Source organism: Vulpes lagopus, chromosome 5, assembly GCF_018345385.1.
Source record: "Vulpes lagopus strain Blue_001 chromosome 5, ASM1834538v1, whole genome shotgun sequence".
Taxonomy (NCBI): Eukaryota; Metazoa; Chordata; class Mammalia; order Carnivora; family Canidae; genus Vulpes; species Vulpes lagopus.
The window spans coordinates 56,000,349-56,018,602 of record NC_054828.1 but is presented as its reverse complement, the minus strand read 5'-3'; the positions used below and the strand labels follow the sequence as shown (position 1 = coordinate 56,018,602).

At 45.1% G+C, this 18,254-nt stretch overlaps 1 protein-coding gene across 1 annotated transcript in view; it reads left to right on the top strand.

The window, feature by feature from the left end:
- TPH2 (tryptophan hydroxylase 2) overlaps positions 1-18,254 on the top strand; it is an 81,808-nt gene that overhangs the window by 47,065 nt on the left and 16,489 nt on the right. Inside the window, exon 8 of the mRNA XM_041757047.1 lies at positions 4,622-4,748. Within this exon, the coding sequence (XP_041612981.1) occupies positions 4,622-4,748 (127 nt within the window). The remainder of the gene's footprint in view (positions 1-4,621; positions 4,749-18,254) is intronic.

The window sequence follows — 18,254 nt, the reverse complement described above, 5'->3', positions numbered from 1 at the left end:
AGGGCTTATCAGAGAAGATTCCAATTTAGAGCAGCAAAAGTTTAGAGTCTGATATCAACTCTCGCTTTTCTTTTTCTTCCTTTCTTTTCTCCCCCCCCTTTTTTTTCAAAAGGAGACATGATGTTTTACAGTGTTAACAGTTTTGAAAGGTCCTACATTGCCAGTGAACAGAGCGCTTTTGTGAAAAGTCTTCTGAAAGCATTATTCAGGCGAAAATGCATCAAAGGGATGCTAGTTAAAAAGAGAAAAGTTTGCCGATGTAGAGATTGGAGGCAGCATGTGCTGACAGGTGCAATTATAGCCAAATAATTGAATCTTTTAAGAGCGATCTGGTGTGATAAGGTGAGAGTTGTGGACTCACCTCAGAAACCTGTTCGTAATTAGATACTCAGGGGTCCAGCTGGGGATGGCACAACCGACAGAGGGATCGTGAACTACTTTATATGCGGCACATAATAGCCGTTGCGCTTTGCAAAATAGGGTGAAATAGCATCGTTTCAGCCCAACAGAACCTAATTGATACAAAGGTCGGAGAAAAGACTCAGCCTTTTCCCTCCGATTCCCGATGGTCTGGAGCCTCTTTCAGTCTCTGAGAGCCATGGCCTGTCCAGGCTTCTAAATCCTTCGGTGTCAAAGAAACGAAAGAAAGTGCCAACTATTCAGAGTTAAGTAATTGCTTTTGTTAGTAACATTACACATCTTTCTTGCCATTTGGTTGAAAAGTTTCCAGGCACTTCAGTTTCCTTCGTCTACACCGCATGTCTATGTCAAACACACTGAGAGAGAGAAACTTCCGGTATTTCTTTCTGAGAATGTTGCACCAAAGTCATAAAAAAAACCTGATGATCTAGTTCTGGTTTTGAGGGATAGGTGCTTAAAAGGCCTTGGCTCAATGAGAGGTGGGCTTACCGTCCATACTGCATGCACATTTGCTCAGGACGTGGAGCTGAGAAGAGGATGCAAACTAGTGAGACCTAGCACTGCCATTTCCACTTAGAATGGCAAAGGGCATCCCTTACATTCCATCAGTAGTTCTGTTAGACATCTTGCTTCAGGCTTTTTTTTTTTTTTTTAAAGATTTACCTATTTATTTGAGAGAGAAAGAGGAAGCAGAAGTGGGGAGAGGGGCAGAGGGAGAGAGAATCTCAAGCGGATCTTGCTGAGCTTGGAGCTGGACGCAGGCCTTGATCTCACAACCCTGAGTTCAAGATGTGAACTGAAATCAAGAGTCGGACCCTTAAGTGGCTGAGCCACCCAGGCACCCCCAGACTTTCCTTCTTAATGAAGCAGTATATTCGGCTGTATTGTAGGATTTCATCCTTTCAGATTTATTTCTTTTATCCTCTTCTCTGTAGAGTTGGATCACATTGTCATTGTAATGCTATTAAAGGTTCTCAAGTTGGCTCTGAGTTATAGGTTTCAAATCATGGCACCTTCGGTTAAAATCTAGGCGATAGCTCCTTTTTTATTACAGAGAATTGACTCCTTAATGTCTTTGGATCTTAGTATTTAACTTCTTTTTTTCCTTTTTAGCTGCCAACTTTCTACCTGTGTGCTTTTGAATTCCGTTAGTGCCTATGTAGATAAAAGACTGTCTTCTTTTTTTTTTATAAATTTATTTTTTATTGGTGTTCAATTTGCCAACATATAGAATAACACCCAGTTCTCATCCCATCAAGTGCCCCCCTCAGTGCCCGTCACCCAGTCACCCCAGGTGTTTAACAAGCTCCAAAGTAAATCCAGTATTGCACCCTGAGTCCCCTGCCTCATTCTCATGTCACGAAGCCCTTAGTACAGTGCCTGGCTCGTAGTAAGCATTCAATATGTGTTGGTCACGAAGATTGTTCTTTTAGTTTCTGCTTAGCCTATTTTATTTATGCCACCTTCAGCACTTCCCCGAAGTTTGTCATCTGGTCTAATTTTGGAATTATTGTTGCCACATTTTCTGCCTGGATAAGTCGGGCTGCTCCAGCATTTACGGTATAGACTACAATGGGGGTATTCAGATTTATCCATGGTGGGCCACTTGATCCCAATCCCAACATCCGTGCAGACTGCATGGCCTTTGAAAAAACTGATCACAGGAGTGCGTCTACAGGGTCCCCTCCCAGAATAGAAGTATTAGACGATTTAATGGAATCAAAAGCACGTCGAGGAGTAATTAGGAGTAAAATAGTGACCAGTATTATGATGTCATTCCAGTGGAATTAAATTTGGGCAGCTCAGAATTACACAATCACATTCGGCTTTAGTTTCAATTCCTTGCTGCTTGAAGCCTGCTAGGAGAGCTCCTAGCATCAACTGTTATGACAATGGGTCTCCACCTTGGCGATATCCCATTAGCACCCTCAGAGCTTTCGAAGCAATACAGATGCCCTGGTCTGTCCCAGAGACTTGGGCTGAATTGGTTTTACATAGGACCTAGTCACTGATATTTTTATTTAATTTTATTTTTAGTATTTTATTTATTTGAGAGAGAGAGATAGCGAGATCATGAGCAGTGAGGAGGGGCAGAGGGAGAAGCAGGCTTCCCGCTAAGCAGGAATCCTCGTGCGGGGCTTGATGCCAGGACCTTGGGATCATGACCTGAGCCCTCATTATGTTTTTAAAAAGGTTCCTCAAGTAATTTAGGGGACTGAGGCCACTGAGTGGCAGGAAAAGAGGCTTGCAACACACTGACTACATTTTCACTCGTGCTGACCAACTTGGTTAAACGCTCTCCCTACAGCGTAAGTGATGCCCTCTGACCTATCCTTGCTCATTTACTCCACATCAACCAGTTAAAACAACAGAGCAGAAAGAGCACAGCTTTTAGTCGGAGGAATCCTTGTCCATCTTTTATTAAGAGTGTAACCTTGGAAAGATGCTTAAGTTTACTGAATTGCAGTTTCCCCATTTATCAAATGGGGACCGTAAGACTTCTTTGTAAGTAAAGATAAATTACTGATATGTTATGAGAACATTTAGTGCAGCCCCCAGCACGCAATGGGAGCTCAGCGTATATTAGCTTGCTTTCTGTATTCCCTTCTGTCTTGAATGTCTTTATAGGTGAAATAAAGGACTCAGGTAATATTTAAATTCTCCTTATGCCCTAAAATCCCGAGTCTGATTCTCTGCCTTAAGTCATATGATTGGAGACTAACAGCATGTTTTCTTTTCCACACATCCAGGCCTGTGTAAAAAGAAAGCTATTGGCACATAGTTGACAGGGAATAAATGAAAATTTCTTGTAGTATCCTGTCTCCATATTCTCATTTGGCTGCCCTTTCAACCTGATGTACCTGTGCAGGGGCTGGCCAAGGCCAGGGATGTGGTTTGAGTTGTGGGAACGAGATTTTTTTTTTTTTTTTGATTGAGTAACACCATCTGTTTTATGTGGGCATCAATCTTGTGCCCTTGACCAACATTGACTGGCTTCAACCACACATAACCACCCAATGTACTTTATACTCGTAATAATAGTAGCAGCACCGGGCATTTATATTCTAGCATCTATTTGAAGTGATACACCTTAGAGGAGTCCAAGTGAAGTTAGGAAACATCTTTCAAATACTACCTGGCTAATAACTTTTTGCCGGGAAAATAAAACATTGCAGCTTCTTGGTCCATTTCCAGAGAGTCCTAGGGGAATTATTTCCAAGATAGCCTGGTATCAGGAAACACTTTGTGACTCATGAAGACGATGACTCAGGAAGGCATCTGCTTTGCTTCCCCGTGACACGTACCTGCCTTGGCCTGATCATTTGGCTCCAAATGGAAGCTCAGGCAAACGAGAGCAGACCTAAGCTTCTATTATTTCCTCATTCAGGCTAATGGAGCAGAGGACTGGGAAGGTTTCCCACTGTGCAGGCTCAAGGGAGTTGCTTGTGTTATAGGTGGACAACTTGTTTATGATAAAAGCCCCTTTGGTGATGATAATACTATCCTCTACTGTTTCCCAGGGTCTGCAAAGTGTAACATGGCAGGTGGTGCAGCTTAAGAGTTAAAAGCAACAGTTTAGAAGCCACCATAAGCTGGATTCAAATTTTGGCTTTATCACCATAGCAAACTTTCTCTGTTAAGGGCCCGCTAGTAAATATTTTAGGCTTTGCGGGCCATATGGTCTTAGTCACAACTACTCAACTTTGCAGTTTAAGTTAAAAAGAGCCATAGGCAATACATAAATGATGGGCTATGGCTGTCTTCAAAATTAAACTTTATTTATAAATGGGTCATGGGCCAGATTTGTCCTGCAACTGTAGATTGCCCACCCCTGCTCTCTAGGATTTTGCACTAATATGTTACTATGATTCTCTAAGTTTCTCCTGAGGATTTCATAGGGACAGGGTGTGTAATAGAACACTTACCGTGTGGTTGGCATCTGGTAAGCACTTGAAGTCAGTAGTTGCTATTATTTATTACAAATATTGGATATCATATAATCTAAGATGCCGTGAAGTGTAAGGTGCATCTGGATTTCGGAGATGTTAAAAGGTGTTTAAAAATCTTAGACTTGATGGAATTTGGTAATGGTGATTAATTATAATGCCAAGGTTCTAGGTAGGATTTTAAGTCTTGCTCTGCCTGTGATAGTTTAAAGCCTTTTGTATAACATTTTTTAAAATTATGTTTTTCTTGTCAGAGACACGTGTCACGAACTCCTGGGACACGTCCCACTTCTTGCAGATCCGAAGTTTGCTCAGTTTTCACAAGAAATAGGCCTGGCATCTCTGGGAGCATCAGATGAAGATGTTCAGAAACTGGCCACCGTGAGTTTATTTTCAATTTATCAAACTATTGTGTTTGTGTCCATTTGTAAGAGAAAGAAAGCTTTAGAGTTATCAACTGAATTATAAGGCAAATATTCTGGAGAGGGCATGGTAACTTCTATGTTTCCCATGCGTTCCTTTGAAGCACAATGGGTTCTTAGCTTATTAACTATCAAAATATTTGTATTTTATCCTTCTTGTTCAGGGAGTGGCTAGATAGTAAATATTTTAGGCTTGCAGGTCATAAAGTCTCTGTCACAACTACTCAGCTCACTCAGTGTGGTCCAAAAGCAGCCATAGACAGTATGTAAAATGAATGAGTGTGGATGTGTTCCAATAAAACTTTATTTATTAAAGCTGGCGATGGGCCAGATTTGGTTTGTGTGCTGAAATTTGTTGACTCTTGTTCTAGTTCAGTGTTTATTTCCTAGAGACATTAGGAATAGTAATATACGCATTTATGGAAAAGTAGGCGTTGCGCTTGAGATTATTTCAGATTAGTCAATATGGGTGTGGTGAGACACAATTTGAGTCAGCAATAAGCAGCTGAAGCTAAACAATTATTACAAGTACAGAAGCAGAAGAAGACTTCGTAGCTACTATGTTCTCAACCCGGTTTTTCTCAAACCAAGCAATACGAGAGGAGAGGTGTCATATTGGGGGTTTTCTTTAAGATGCTCAAAGCCAAATCTAGCAAAGCTCATCTTCCTTACTTTAATCCCATTTCAAAGAGCCCAGGGTGAGAAAGAGAAGCTCTAGCCAGCTCATTTACAGGGGCCAGTCCCTTTGCCTAGATGAGCAAAGCTTCTAGGATCTTAAGTTGTGTGTATCTGACATGGATACTCATTGATGGCATATTAGGCAAGGAGGGATATTTTTCTCTCCCACCAAGAAATGCATGTTCTCCTAGATTTCCTTCTTTCTTCCTTTTTTATTTTTAAAGATTTTGTTTATTTATTTTTGAAAAAGAGAGAGCATGCACAAGTAGGGGAAGAGGAGAGGCAGAGGGAGAGGAAGAAGCAGACTCCCTGCTGAGCACGGAGCCTGTAGCACGTGGCCCCATCCCAAGACCCTGAGATCATGACCTGAGCCAAAGTCAGATGCTTAACCAAATGAGCCACCCAAGGGCCCCTGTTCTCCTAGATTTCTTAAGACTCATTTTAAGCCCTCAGTTTATCTTGGGTTTCCTAGTTTTTACAGAGAGATAAGAAATGAGAAATATTTTCCTAATCTAGGAGAAAGACTGGTGCAAAAACCATGCTGTGCATGTCGGTGTAGAGATGAATAGTCAGTGGGGTGCGTGGGGGCTCCGGTGAGCTGGGCAGCACCTGTGGCAGGAGGCAGGCCCTCAGTTCTCGCTCACAGCTGCCAGACTGGAGGGCGGCCTTTGTGTTGCCAGGTTGCCACGGTCTTGAAAGAGACTGGAAATCTAGAGTTCTAGATAAATTTAAATGATTTTTGAGTTTTGGCTCATAAAAAAACATAATGAGCTGAGGAAAATGTATTTGTAGACTGAACCAGGATCTTGACTTCCAACTGGCAACCTCTGCCCTGGGGATGGTGTCTCGTGTATGTTGGCTGTCTATGACTGCATAACAAATACCTCCAAAACGTTGTGCCTGGAACCAGTGAACATTTATTATCTCATGATTTCTGTGTTTGGGACTTTGAGCAGCATCTTGGCTGCGTGGTTCTGGCTCAGGGACTCATCCTGTGGTTGCTGTCAAGATGTGGGCTGGGCCTGTAGTTTTCTGAAGACTGGGGGACTTCTCTGCCAAGACAATTCACCCATGTGGCTATTGGCAGATCGCTTCCCCTAGAGCAAGTAATGAGGGGGTTGTGGGGGCGGGGGTGGAGGAGAAAAAGACTGAGGGGAGGAGGTGGTGATGTCACTTTTGTGACTTGATCATGCATCGTTCGTGTCCGCCGTATTGTGTTCCCCAGAAGGGACTCACTTGGGCCCACGCTCCTTTGAAAGAAGGAGTGTCGGAGTGAATGTGCATAGACATAAGGCCAGCACACCACCGAGTTCTGCCCTTTAATTCTCAAACCTTCGCTCTGTCTTTAATCTCCACATTTTAGAATGTTTTCCATGCCTTGGAAATTTCCCTCGAAACTTTCTGGTTTCAGATCCCCTATAGCGTGTACTCTTCTTCACCAGGGATGCAGGTATTACTTACTTGTCTGACTCTAAACAGTCGCAGCCTGGGATTCAGCTCAGCCAGGCTCTTTCTGCATGTGTCCAAAGGGAGGAGGACTCAGAATGAGGTAGGACTTCGTTGATGGGAATGTTTGTGGATCCCAGCAAATGATAAGGAAGTGGTTTTATTGGGCCTTATTTTTACGCTCCATCAAACGATAATGAAGTCTGTCACTGAAACGAACACTCACCAAGAATATACCACGGTCCTCATGTTTGGGAAATTTATAGCCTAATATGGGTAAAAGTAAGATCTTTCAGGGGAGAGAAAGTTTGTGCTGAATCTGGAAAGATGACACAGTCAGCCAAGTTGCAAAGTGGGGGAAGGGGGACTGGGGGGACAGTTTGAGCCAGAATAAGAAATCTCTCTGGTTTGGGGGCCAAACAGGGCCAAAAGGCCCCAGTTTATAGGGCCTTACTCAAAACGAGGATTGCCTTTTGTATTAGTTTTCTATCACTACTGTTAACTATTGCAGGTGGCTTAGAGACAACACAAACTTGTTACCCTGCGGTTTCATATGCTCAGACGTCTGACACGGAATTACAGTTAAGGTATCAGCAGGGCTGTGTCCTCTCTGGAGGCCCCAGGGAAGAATCTGTTTCTTCTTCCAGCGTCTTGAGGCTGCCTGCGTTCCTTGGCTCATGGTCCCCTTCCTCTGTCTTCAGAGCCAGCCACGTTGCAGCTCTCTGATTTTTCTTTCATTGTCACATCTCTCTCTTCACTGGCATATAGCTGGGGAAGGTCTTTTGCTTTTAAGGACTTGTGTGATTAGATTGGGTCCCCTTAATAGTTCACAAAAACTTCCCCATTTCAAGGTCCATATTCTTAAATATATCTGGAAACATAATATATATTCTAGGGATGAGGGCAGGACATCTAGAGGGGGCATTATTCTTTTTTAGTCTTACATTTGCAAGAAGGAACAAATACTTGTATCTTGAGACATATTCCACTAGGACCAGTAAGTTTGTAGGATGAATAAGCTTTCTTTTGGAACTTACATTCCTTAGCATGATCTAATACCCTTGGCTGTGGATTGTTCGAGCGCCAAAAATGCTTCCATCTGTTAGAGATCGTTAGGTCATTAATCACGTTTCTCTCTCTCTTTCTCTCATTTTTTTCATTGCCTTTTTCCTAGAATGTACCTGCATCTCTGCAAAAGCCAATCAATAGTTAGTCTTTAAATGGCTAAAGAGTCCTAGGTACCAAGAGGTAGGAATAGGAAAAGACAAAAAAAAAAAAAAAAGTAGTACTTGCATCAAGGAGCTCATGACCTTGTACACAAAAATACTGAAAACCCAGAGACAGTGTCGGCTTAAAAAATTAATTAATTAGCTAATCAATTAATTAATTTAGACAGCACCAGCAGGAGGAGGGGCTGAGGGAGAGAGAGAACCTCAGGCAGACTCTGAGCTGAGTGCCGAGCCCTACACGGGGCTCGATTCTGATCTCTCGATTCTGAGATCATGACCTGAGCCAAAATCAAGAATCAGATGCCCACGCATCTGAGCCACCCAGGCACCCCCTACTTATATTAATGCCTGTGGAGAGAGATGCAGACGTGTATTTAAGATGAATCTTCCAAATATGTTTGAATTCTGAGTTCAGTAGTGGAGACCGGGATTCAGAATTGCCAGCAAGGGCCGGCAGAGAGGTTTATTTGTATGTAGGAAGGAACTGGTGCCATATAAAGGAGGCTCCTCCCCCGGGGGAGCCAACCTGCCTGGAATCTTGCAGCAGCTTCCATAATTCAAACCAAACAACCAACCAACCAACCAACCAACCAACCAACCAACCAACCCAAGAGAGTATAAACTCACAAAAGACCTCAACACCAAAGATTTTCAGTCCCTCCTAAATGCAATGGAGACTTTGGTGGGTGGGGAGGACTCACGGCAGTTTTGCCTGATGTACCCATTTCTCTCCTCCCCTTATTATATGGGCAGCCCCCACCCCAACTCCCTCGGATTTCCTGCCTCTCACAAGCCTTACGGTCCCACTTCCTCCAGTTGCTTCCAGTTGCATAGCTGCCCGTTTTCTTTGAAAAGTGTTTCTCAGACCGAAGAGAAATTTGGAAAGCATTTTTTTTCTGAGGGACACGGGGAGTGTGGAGGAGGGACTCATAGTGTGAAGAGGCTAGGGAGGTTTTCCGTGAGATGCTACTAAAATTGTTCTTGACTTCTGAAACCACATCCATCTCTTGGTGAAAAGCAAAGCGAGCAGAAAACTACTGGAAGGTGGTCTTGAAAGGAAACACAGCTTCTAGCCAGGCAATTTCAAAGTAAACCCTGATATAAATGGCCTGTTGGATAACTGCATAGGAATGACCCTCAAGCCATATACCGTAGCGAAAAGCCCAATTTAATGACCCAGTTACAAAAACTAAGAGACAAAGGACTAACTAAGGCCTCACTGGGAGGTGTAAAAAGTCCATTGGCGGGGGCGCGGGGGGTGGGTGGGTAGTGGTGGTTGGCGAGGCCTCGTACTGTCCAGGTGAGAAATGGAGGTGTGATTAGCTGATTTCCTCCAAGTCGTTCCCATTAAGTCCCCTGAAGAAGTACTGGGGTAAAATGAGAGATGAGATGAACCAAAGGAGAAAAATCCATAGAGAGGACAAATGGAAAGCCACGGAAATCACCATTTATGCGGTGCAACGAGACAGCCCATATTATTCTTTTACTCTAGGTGAGATTTGTATTATTAATGACTCTGTTTATATAGTGCCTGCTTTTCCTTGTTTAGTGAAGTCAAGCACTTAGGAAACAGAGAGTCACGCCTGCGGAAGCAGACTCTTAATAACTTTCTGTGATATGCTGTCAGCAGATCCATCCAAGGAGGAAAACAAAGTCCACTGGGACTAATTGGCCTCACTCAACTCTGTTTGGTCCGGAGCTGCTTTTGAACTCCTGGGTCTGGTTTCAGAGCGGCCAGGCTATTGCCCTACGGCTGTAGTGCCTCTTCTTGCTGTATTTCTGCTTGGTATTTATTTTGACATTTTATTTTATTTTTTATTTTTTAAAAATATTTTATTTATGTATACCAGAGAGAGAGAGAGAGGCAGAGACACAGGCAGAGGGAGAAGCAGGCTCCATGCTGGGAGCTCGATGTGGGACTCGATGCTGGGTCTCCAGGATCACGCCCTGGGCCAAAGGCAGGTGCCAAACCGCTAAGCCACCCAGGGATCCCCTATTTTGACATTTTAATAACGCTCAGTTTTGAGAACGGAGCTCTCTCTGTTGTTTACGTGGGCAGTGGGTTTCTACGCTCTGAGGACCGTTTAAATGAAACTCTTTTGTATCTGCAGAAATTGATGATCGGAAAATGTATTTCAGATGCATTGTTATGCATGTAAATAATTTTCCCTCTGGTGGATAATGAAGAAGGCCCCAGGTTTTGGCAGCTGCAGTCTTTTCATAGTCATCGGAGCTGTCCGGGGTCTGCGCATGATAGATATGGAAGAATATTCCCAATAAGGGCTGCTTAGAGTGTGCTATGACTTTGAGACGAGCCATTTCCCACTGTCGTGCTGGCTTAAGTGGATTTCACAGATTAGTGTCTTCTTTAAGGGTTGTAAACCTGAATGCCTTCAGGGGCCAGAGAGGTAGCAAACGCGCGTGAAACAGCCTGATATACGATAATGATATCGTATATCAGGTATAGGAGGTATAGGAGCCTGTGGAGAACCGGAGAATACACGTCATACCTAAAGGCCTCCAAATCCAGAAATTAAAACAAAGCAAAATGTCCTTTGGCTACACACCGTGTCTGAGAGCTGAAGGGGAGCACCGGCTCTCAGCTGCCGGCCTCGTGTCTGAGGTCAGACCATACAGTAGACCTACCTTCCTTGAGGTGTGGGCCCATGGGTTTTCATCTCTGGCCTAGTAGGTGTGCTTGCTAACTGTTTGCTCACCATTTTCCCCAAGGAAAGGTGGCCCTTGCAGTGTTCCCCCCAGGTTGAGTATCCCAGGTCTGTCAAGAGACGACTGTTTCTGAAGGAAACTGGGAACAGTTACCAGCGTGATTGCCATGCGTGTGGGCTGAGCATGTGCCAAATGTTTACGTGACTCGTCACTGAGGGACAAGCAGGATGATAAACGTCGCTCAAGGAAGAATTGGAGGGACTGAGACCACGTCGTCCCTGAAAAAGAGAATCCTGGAATAAGGTGCAAATGGTGTATGTCCTACGGGACTGCACCCCCCTAACCTTAAGAGGGTCTTTCCTACCCGGCAGAGGTCACTTGCCGTTGATCCATGTTCACAAGTTGGGGCCTGGCGTCACCGCATCCGAGCCCTGATGAGTCCTCAGTGGGTTCAGAAACCACCTCCCGTCCCTGGTCAGTGCCGCTCAGACCACAATATCTGGAAACTAACCCGGGGATCTTGCTGAAAGGCAGCTTCTGATCAAGTAGGTCTGGGATGGGGCCTGTGCGCTGGCACTTCCGACAAGATCCCCGGTGCTGCGGACGCTGCTAGTCCCAGAGAATCGGTTGAGCTGCCGGGCAGGAGAGCCTGTTAGACAAGGCCTGAGCGTCCTTTCAGCCCAGGCTAGTCTTCCAGTCCTCTTTCCACAGTTTGATACTTTTTCTACAAACTGGGTTAGTAGGGTATTGGCATGAAATGACTTTATTTAAGACTTAGCTTGAGCCTAAAAATGGGTGCTGGTGTCCATGAGCGCCGTGTTATTGGTTCCATGTGGAGTGTCTGCCCTCAAACTCTCCTGCCGGTGCTTTGGCCATATGACTTATATTATTCAATTTTACGAGAATGCACACGTGGTGACCTGCCGATGAAGTAAATTTAGGAACCAATCCTAGAAGAATATTGGCTTCTCTTCCCTCCAGATGTTGGGAAACGTACAGGGGTCCTTACACCCAACGGTGCCTCCCATCCTCTGGGATGTCCCGTCCTACTGAGCAGGTGGCTTCAATTCAGTCTGTTCATTTCTCATACCGCAAAGGCACTGGAGAAGGCACTCCATATGAATGCACCGCGGATGTCTCCAAGCAGAATGAATCGGCCTCTGGCCCAGCTGGAATTTTCTCCCTGCAGAGAGTTTTAGGTCATCCATTCCGTCTGTCAACCCTGAAACATGTTCACCTTCACTTTATGATTGAAGGTTTCTGTCCCTGGGTCTTGGAAAGCTGATGAAAGAAGAGTCTTGGACAAGGGTAATAAAACAATGAGTGGTCTTCCCCAGAACGCCAGTCTCCTGAAATGCTATCGTGAGTCCTCGAAAAGGAGGGATCCATGGGCAAGTATGTCTGGGAAACATCGAGTTAAATAAAGAAAACCGTTTTGTCTGTAAAGTGTAGGACTTTCCAGAGACTTTAATGTGGTAATGTGCCAGGTGAATCTCCACAGGTAATGAAAAAAAGTCATTTCTGTGAACTTACTGTGTTTCATCCGTGTTAAGATGGAATTGGTTGTAAAATATAGTCTTTTTTTTTTTTTGTAAAATATAGTCTTAATTTAAGAGCTGCTTTTCTTTTTTCTTGTCTTTTCTTTTTCTTTCTTTCTTTCTTTCTTTCTTTCTTTCTTTCTTTCTTTCTTTCTTTCTTTCTTCTTTCTTTCTTTCTTCTTCTTTTTTTTTAAAGAAAGATTTAGTTAGCAAAGTTTTTAACATTGTAAGACGAAGCTCCATTCTGGAAATGTGAAAATAGTGAACTCGAGAATCCAGGAAATGCATTATATGGTTGTGAGGCTCTCTTTGCAGAACACACGTTAGCATCTTGAGCTTTGACTATTCCAAGGAACACAGTTGAGGAGACACAAGTCTAGAATGATTTTTGAAAGGGTACAATTCACTGTGAACAGACACTTGATCACCAGCTTCATTTTTTTTTCCCTCCAGAATAAGACTGTCAGAGAATTAATAACCTAAGGTTCTGTTTGTACTTTATCAAAAGAAATAATTTATTTGTTCCGAGTAAGAGAGTTTGCATTGACTGGGGCTTCTGATGGTCATGAATCAAGTGTGTTTGGATTTCCAGTTATAACCAGGACTTTCCCATGCTGAGAGTGGTAATGAAACGTACAGTCTGCAACTAACAATCGACTGTAATTCACACCAGAAGTGCACTGGTAGAGGTAACCTTGGTTTATGAATTGCTAATTAGTATTTTCCTGCCCGCGGGAGGACATTGGCTTGTTTCCTGGGTCTTTGCCTACCTGGCCAGGAGTGGGGAATGTAGATATGCTTTTAAGAGATGCATGCCCAGCTCTAGTTCTTTCTGAAGATGGATGACACTAAAAATGACCACTTCGGTATCTCTACAGAAAGCTTGAAATAAGCCCCAGGCTTATCTCCTCCATGTAGAGTCTTTGAACTAGTTCAGCTGTTTGGATCATTTGGTACAAAGCTGACAGAAAGCTGGAAGGAATGCACTCTTGTACATTCCTAATTGAGATGTTTGGGCAGATGATCGGTGTGTGTGTTATTTCTAGGGTGACTTAATTAAAAGTCGATAGTATCTGCTCCAATGCATTTCTTTCGTTTTTATGTCTTCTGTGCATATAGAAAAACAGTAGCACCTTGTAGAAACGCTGCACTTCTGCTAGCCCCAGAAAGCATAACTTTTTCAGTGTTTTCCTGTTAGTGTTCTTGGGCCTGGATGCACCAAGGCCTCACTTCCTTCCGACGATAGCTCTCTTCTGAGAACTTTGGTGTCACAGCTGAGATGGTTTTCCCTGTGTGTGTGTGTGTGTGTGTGTGTGTGTGTGTCTCACTTATCTTAGTCATCCTTGCCATTAGGAGCGGATCGCCATCCGTTTCTGTTATGATGAGGACGCCGTTGTTATTTGGAATTAAAAAGTGAGCCCTACCTTGCTCGCTGTGGTTAAAAACGAATCGATTTGCAATCCAGAATAGTTGTGTGTGTGTGTGTGTGTGTGTGTGTGTGTGTATTTTAGGATTTTATTTATTTATCTGAGAGAGAGACACAGAGATAGAGCACAAGCTGGGAGGAGAGGAGAAGCAGGCTCCCTGCAGGGAGCTGGATACAGGCCTCACCCCAGAGCCCTGGGATCATGGCCTGAGCCGAAGGCAGACGCTTGACCCAAGGAGCCGCCCAGGTGCCCCTAGTTGCATATTTTTGCAGCTCAAATCTTTCTTCATAATTTAAGATTGTATCCCAGGGCCTTGGGAGAGAGCAATTGTGCAACTGCAGGTAAGGGGGAGAGAAGCCCGACAACTGATTTTGGACACTTGGAGACTCAGTGGTGGGGCTGCTTTGGTAGCTGTTCGTTCTCCATGTGCTGAGGGATCCCTGTGCCCACTTGGTTTTATCCACACGGGAGCCCATGAGCCGGCAGCTGGCGCCTCTTGGCGCCTGGTGAAGCTGCTTCTGGGGGGCCCGGCGGGCAGCGTGCGGTGTGGTACCCTGAAGTTAATCCAGTGGGGCTTAAGCGCCCACTTTTTGTTTTTCTTTTACTTTCTCCAGCTTTATTGTGGTATGATTGACCCAACCTGGGGGAAGTGTGATGTCTACCGCGTGCCGATTTGACTTATATATGGCAGCATGGGTGTGTCGCTAGCCGGTGCCTGTGTCGTGCCACATAGTTACCACTTCTTTTTGGCGATGATGCGTTCGCTTAGTGACGTCCAGGATGTAACACGGGATGGTTGAGTCCAGTCATCCTACTGGACAATAAGGGCCCCAGGACGTCTTCGTCTTCTACCTGGAGGTTTGTACCCTTGACCAACCCCCACCCCCACCTCCACCTTTCTCCTTAGTCCTGGTCGCCACCATCCTAGTCTCCGTTTCTATGAGTTTGGCTTTGTTCATGTTCCCTGTAGAGTGAGCTCTTACGGTGTTCATCTTTGTGTGCCTTTGGCACTTAGCAGGGTGCCCTCCAGGTCCATCCATGTGGCTGCCACGGGCAGAGGCCTCTTCTTCCTCGGGGCTGGATACGGTTCCGCTGAGTGCCCCTGTCGATGCGTGTGTCTGTTGCGCTTCCGTTGTTTCTCTACCTTGGCTGTTTTGGATGATGCTACAGTAAACACGAGAGCTTACGTACCTCTTTAAATACCCCATTTTCATTCTTTTTTGGATATGTATTCAGAAGCGGCACAGCTAACCCATAGGGCAGCTCTATTTTTGACTTTTCAAGGAAGCTCCGTATGACTTCCCATAGTCACTGCACCAATTTCCACTCCTACTAACAGGGCAGGAGAGTTAATAGGTCTTCACATCCTTTGTTATTTCTCGTCTTCTTTTTTATTATTATTATTATTTTTTTTATCTCTCGTCTTCTTGATCTGCATCCCGCCTGGGCTGCCTCCTGAGCTTGCATTCCAGGACAAGTTCCATTACCACTTCTTGCCTCCAGTGTCTTCTTTAAGATGAGCATAGTCTCTCTCCTACCTGAGGCCGAATGAGGAGCAAGTGAAATTAAACACTTCTGTGGCGTATGTCCCGCCCCTGTCTACGTCATTCTCAGGCCATTACCCAAGAAATCCTAACTGCACCGAAGCTTCTGTATTACTGACTTCCTAACTTTAGAGTCATCTTAAGGCCCTAAATCCTCCAGCTCTTTGTCTAGAGATAACTTCTTCCTGTGATTCAGAAGCCCCGACACTGAGCCCTTCTTTACCTTTTCTCCTCAAAGTAAGCTAGTCTGCATTCATTAAGCACAGAAGATTTCTGCACTCATTTGAAATTTCCACAAAGACGTACAAAAGAAGGAGTTTTCTGGTTGAACTATAAATGGAGGAGACTCTCAAAATCTTAGAGTTGTATTAACAAGAAATAGAAAGAAGCAACAAGAAATATCGGTGGTATTAACAGAAATATCAGTGGTGTAATTCCATTTCTGGCAAAATCAGGGGGAAGATGGTTTTTTTTTTTTTTTTTTTAAGTTTTTTTTATGAGCTGGAATAGCAGAGGTGATACTATATGGAACTATAGGAATTTAATTACCCCATTCTGCAAATGTAGTTTTCAAATAAAGGAGTCAAAAGGATTTTCGAAGCTATTCTTCTGAACCGTGGTATAAAAACCCAAAACGCATTTAGTAGATGTAAAATGTATTACTGTACATTATGAGCCACCACAGTGAAGGGAAGCACAATGAGAAACACGGCACGAGACTGAACACGCGGTGATTAAAAATCTCTTTGCTGCCTTCTTAGAAATAGTGTAATTTGCCTAAAGTTTTATATGCTTGTCACTGTAAAGATGGGCATTTCTGGCATGTTCCCAATGAGTGGATTTCGGGGTGGGGAAAGGTTTCCCAGAGAATGGAAATGCTGTCATCAGAGGGCTTGGATCCGCAGTGGGTGTAAGTAAAAAATGCTAGGAGGGTGGAGGGGAATAAATCACCCACGGGCCTTCATCGCTCTTTTCAGGGCCTGCCAGTCTGCCCTTTATGGTGTCCATAAACAATCATTCCCTCGGCGGTGGAGGGAGGGCCGAGGTAGGGTGACTTGGGGACCCCTTTGTTGAAAAGTCTTTACAAAAATGCTCTGTTTCTCTTCCTTATTACGAAAGTGACATATATTCCCTGGAGGAAAACAAAATGTAAAAAAAAAAAAAATGGGTGAGGAAGGAAAAGAATATAGTATATTTGTAATATCAGAGTGGCGGTAACCACTGTTGACATTGGGTAGGTGGCCTTCTCGTTTTTCCGGGGCCGTCTTGCCATGTCAAGTAAGAACCTAGTAGAGGGAGCCCTGGCCTTGGAAACAGGAGCAAGGAGGTGTCCATCCATTCATCAAACACCTGTGCTGTCAGGAGGGACTGTATCTATTATATGGACAGAAGAAAGAATAAATTGGAAGGACTCTGGAAATAGGGGCCTTGTGACTTTTCACTCAGGTAGGCTGTGCAGTGTCCTGTGAATGTCCTAGGCCGCTAATGAGTTTTGCAGGCTCCTCCCTTTGTCTTTTATGTTGGAGGAACAAGTTAGCGGATGCCACTTTTTAATTAAAAATTGGTTTCCCCGCGTATTTTAGTCTCTTGTTTACTAATTTTGCATTAGGTTGTCCTTATGGGTGAGCGCGACTTTTATCTAATCCGTATTCATCCCCCATGTTGTTCTCTTTTTTTGCAGAAAGTCAATAAATACCCTTCTCCATGGCACTTGATCTCAGATAAGCATACCGGCGGGGAGCAAGAGGGAGGGCTGGCACGGAGTAGACTGAGCAACGTGGACGGCCCTGTGTGGCTTCCCTTGAGCCCATGTGCCCTTCGGAACCTGCTAGGAGCCGTCCTGTTAGTGGGTGACTCTGAGTGCCAGCTTTAGGGCCTAGTGACCGAGGTTCCCATCCGGGCCCTGTCACTGCTTTGTGGGCCATGTTGGATAGGCTAATTGAACTCTATGCCCTGGCTTCTTCATCCTTGTGGTGAGGCTGCTACTCCGGTGGATCCCATAGAGCTGTTGAGGGCTGACGCCACAGGGCGTTGTGAAGCTCCTTGGCTAGTGCCAAGCTCCCAGGGCCTGCAACGAGCCCATTCGACGTGACTGTGCACTTGGATGTCTGGGGGGGCCGTGTCTGTGAGACTGGAGGGCAGGGGACACCCCATGTGACCTTGAGTGATTCTCTACCTTGCAGCGACTCCGCGGTTGCCTTGCGAAGTGCAGACTCTGCAGCCCATATTACAGGGGTTGCCAGGGAGGCCGTGGGCTACTTTGCAATGGAAAGCATTTCACCCATAAATAGTAAAGGTAAGGCCTCCCCAAAAGACGCCAAGCTTCTCCCCGGAAATGGGGGAGGCCTCCCCGGGGTTAATAGCCCGCCTCCGCTGAGCCAACACAGAGAAAGGCCAGTTGGGGGAAACAGCTCCGGGAAAACATGGACACACGTTGTGCATGCCCGTGAGAGCGCATGAAAAGCAGATTCCTGACCGAAATTTGCAGGCCCCTGGGAGCGATGCTGGGTTCGTTGACACAGGCAGCACTCCTTTCCCAGCAAAAGAAAGCAATGCATTTGGGGTTCAAGGGTCTGCTGCTCCCCCCAAGGAGCTCAGGTTGCAGAGAACCCCAGCCAGGGGCCTGCAGCTCGGCTGTGCGATGGCTGCATTCACGCCAGAGCCACAGAGAAGCTCCCGGAGGAGTCCCAGAGGATGCCGTCGGCCCGTTTGGATGCATCTTGGGTGTGTCTCTGCATTGGTACCCAGGGGCCCCGTGTTGGCATCTCACGGCAGCGGTGAAAAGTCCTCTATGATAAAGCACGGCCACGCACCGGAATGGGCCATGTGGGGAACAGCGGCACGGTAGGGACTCACAGAAACTCCTCCTGGGCTGTTTGCCTTCCCCGCTTAGCTCCCGAGGAAAGGACTGTGCTTCTGAGGTGAGATCAGAGCTC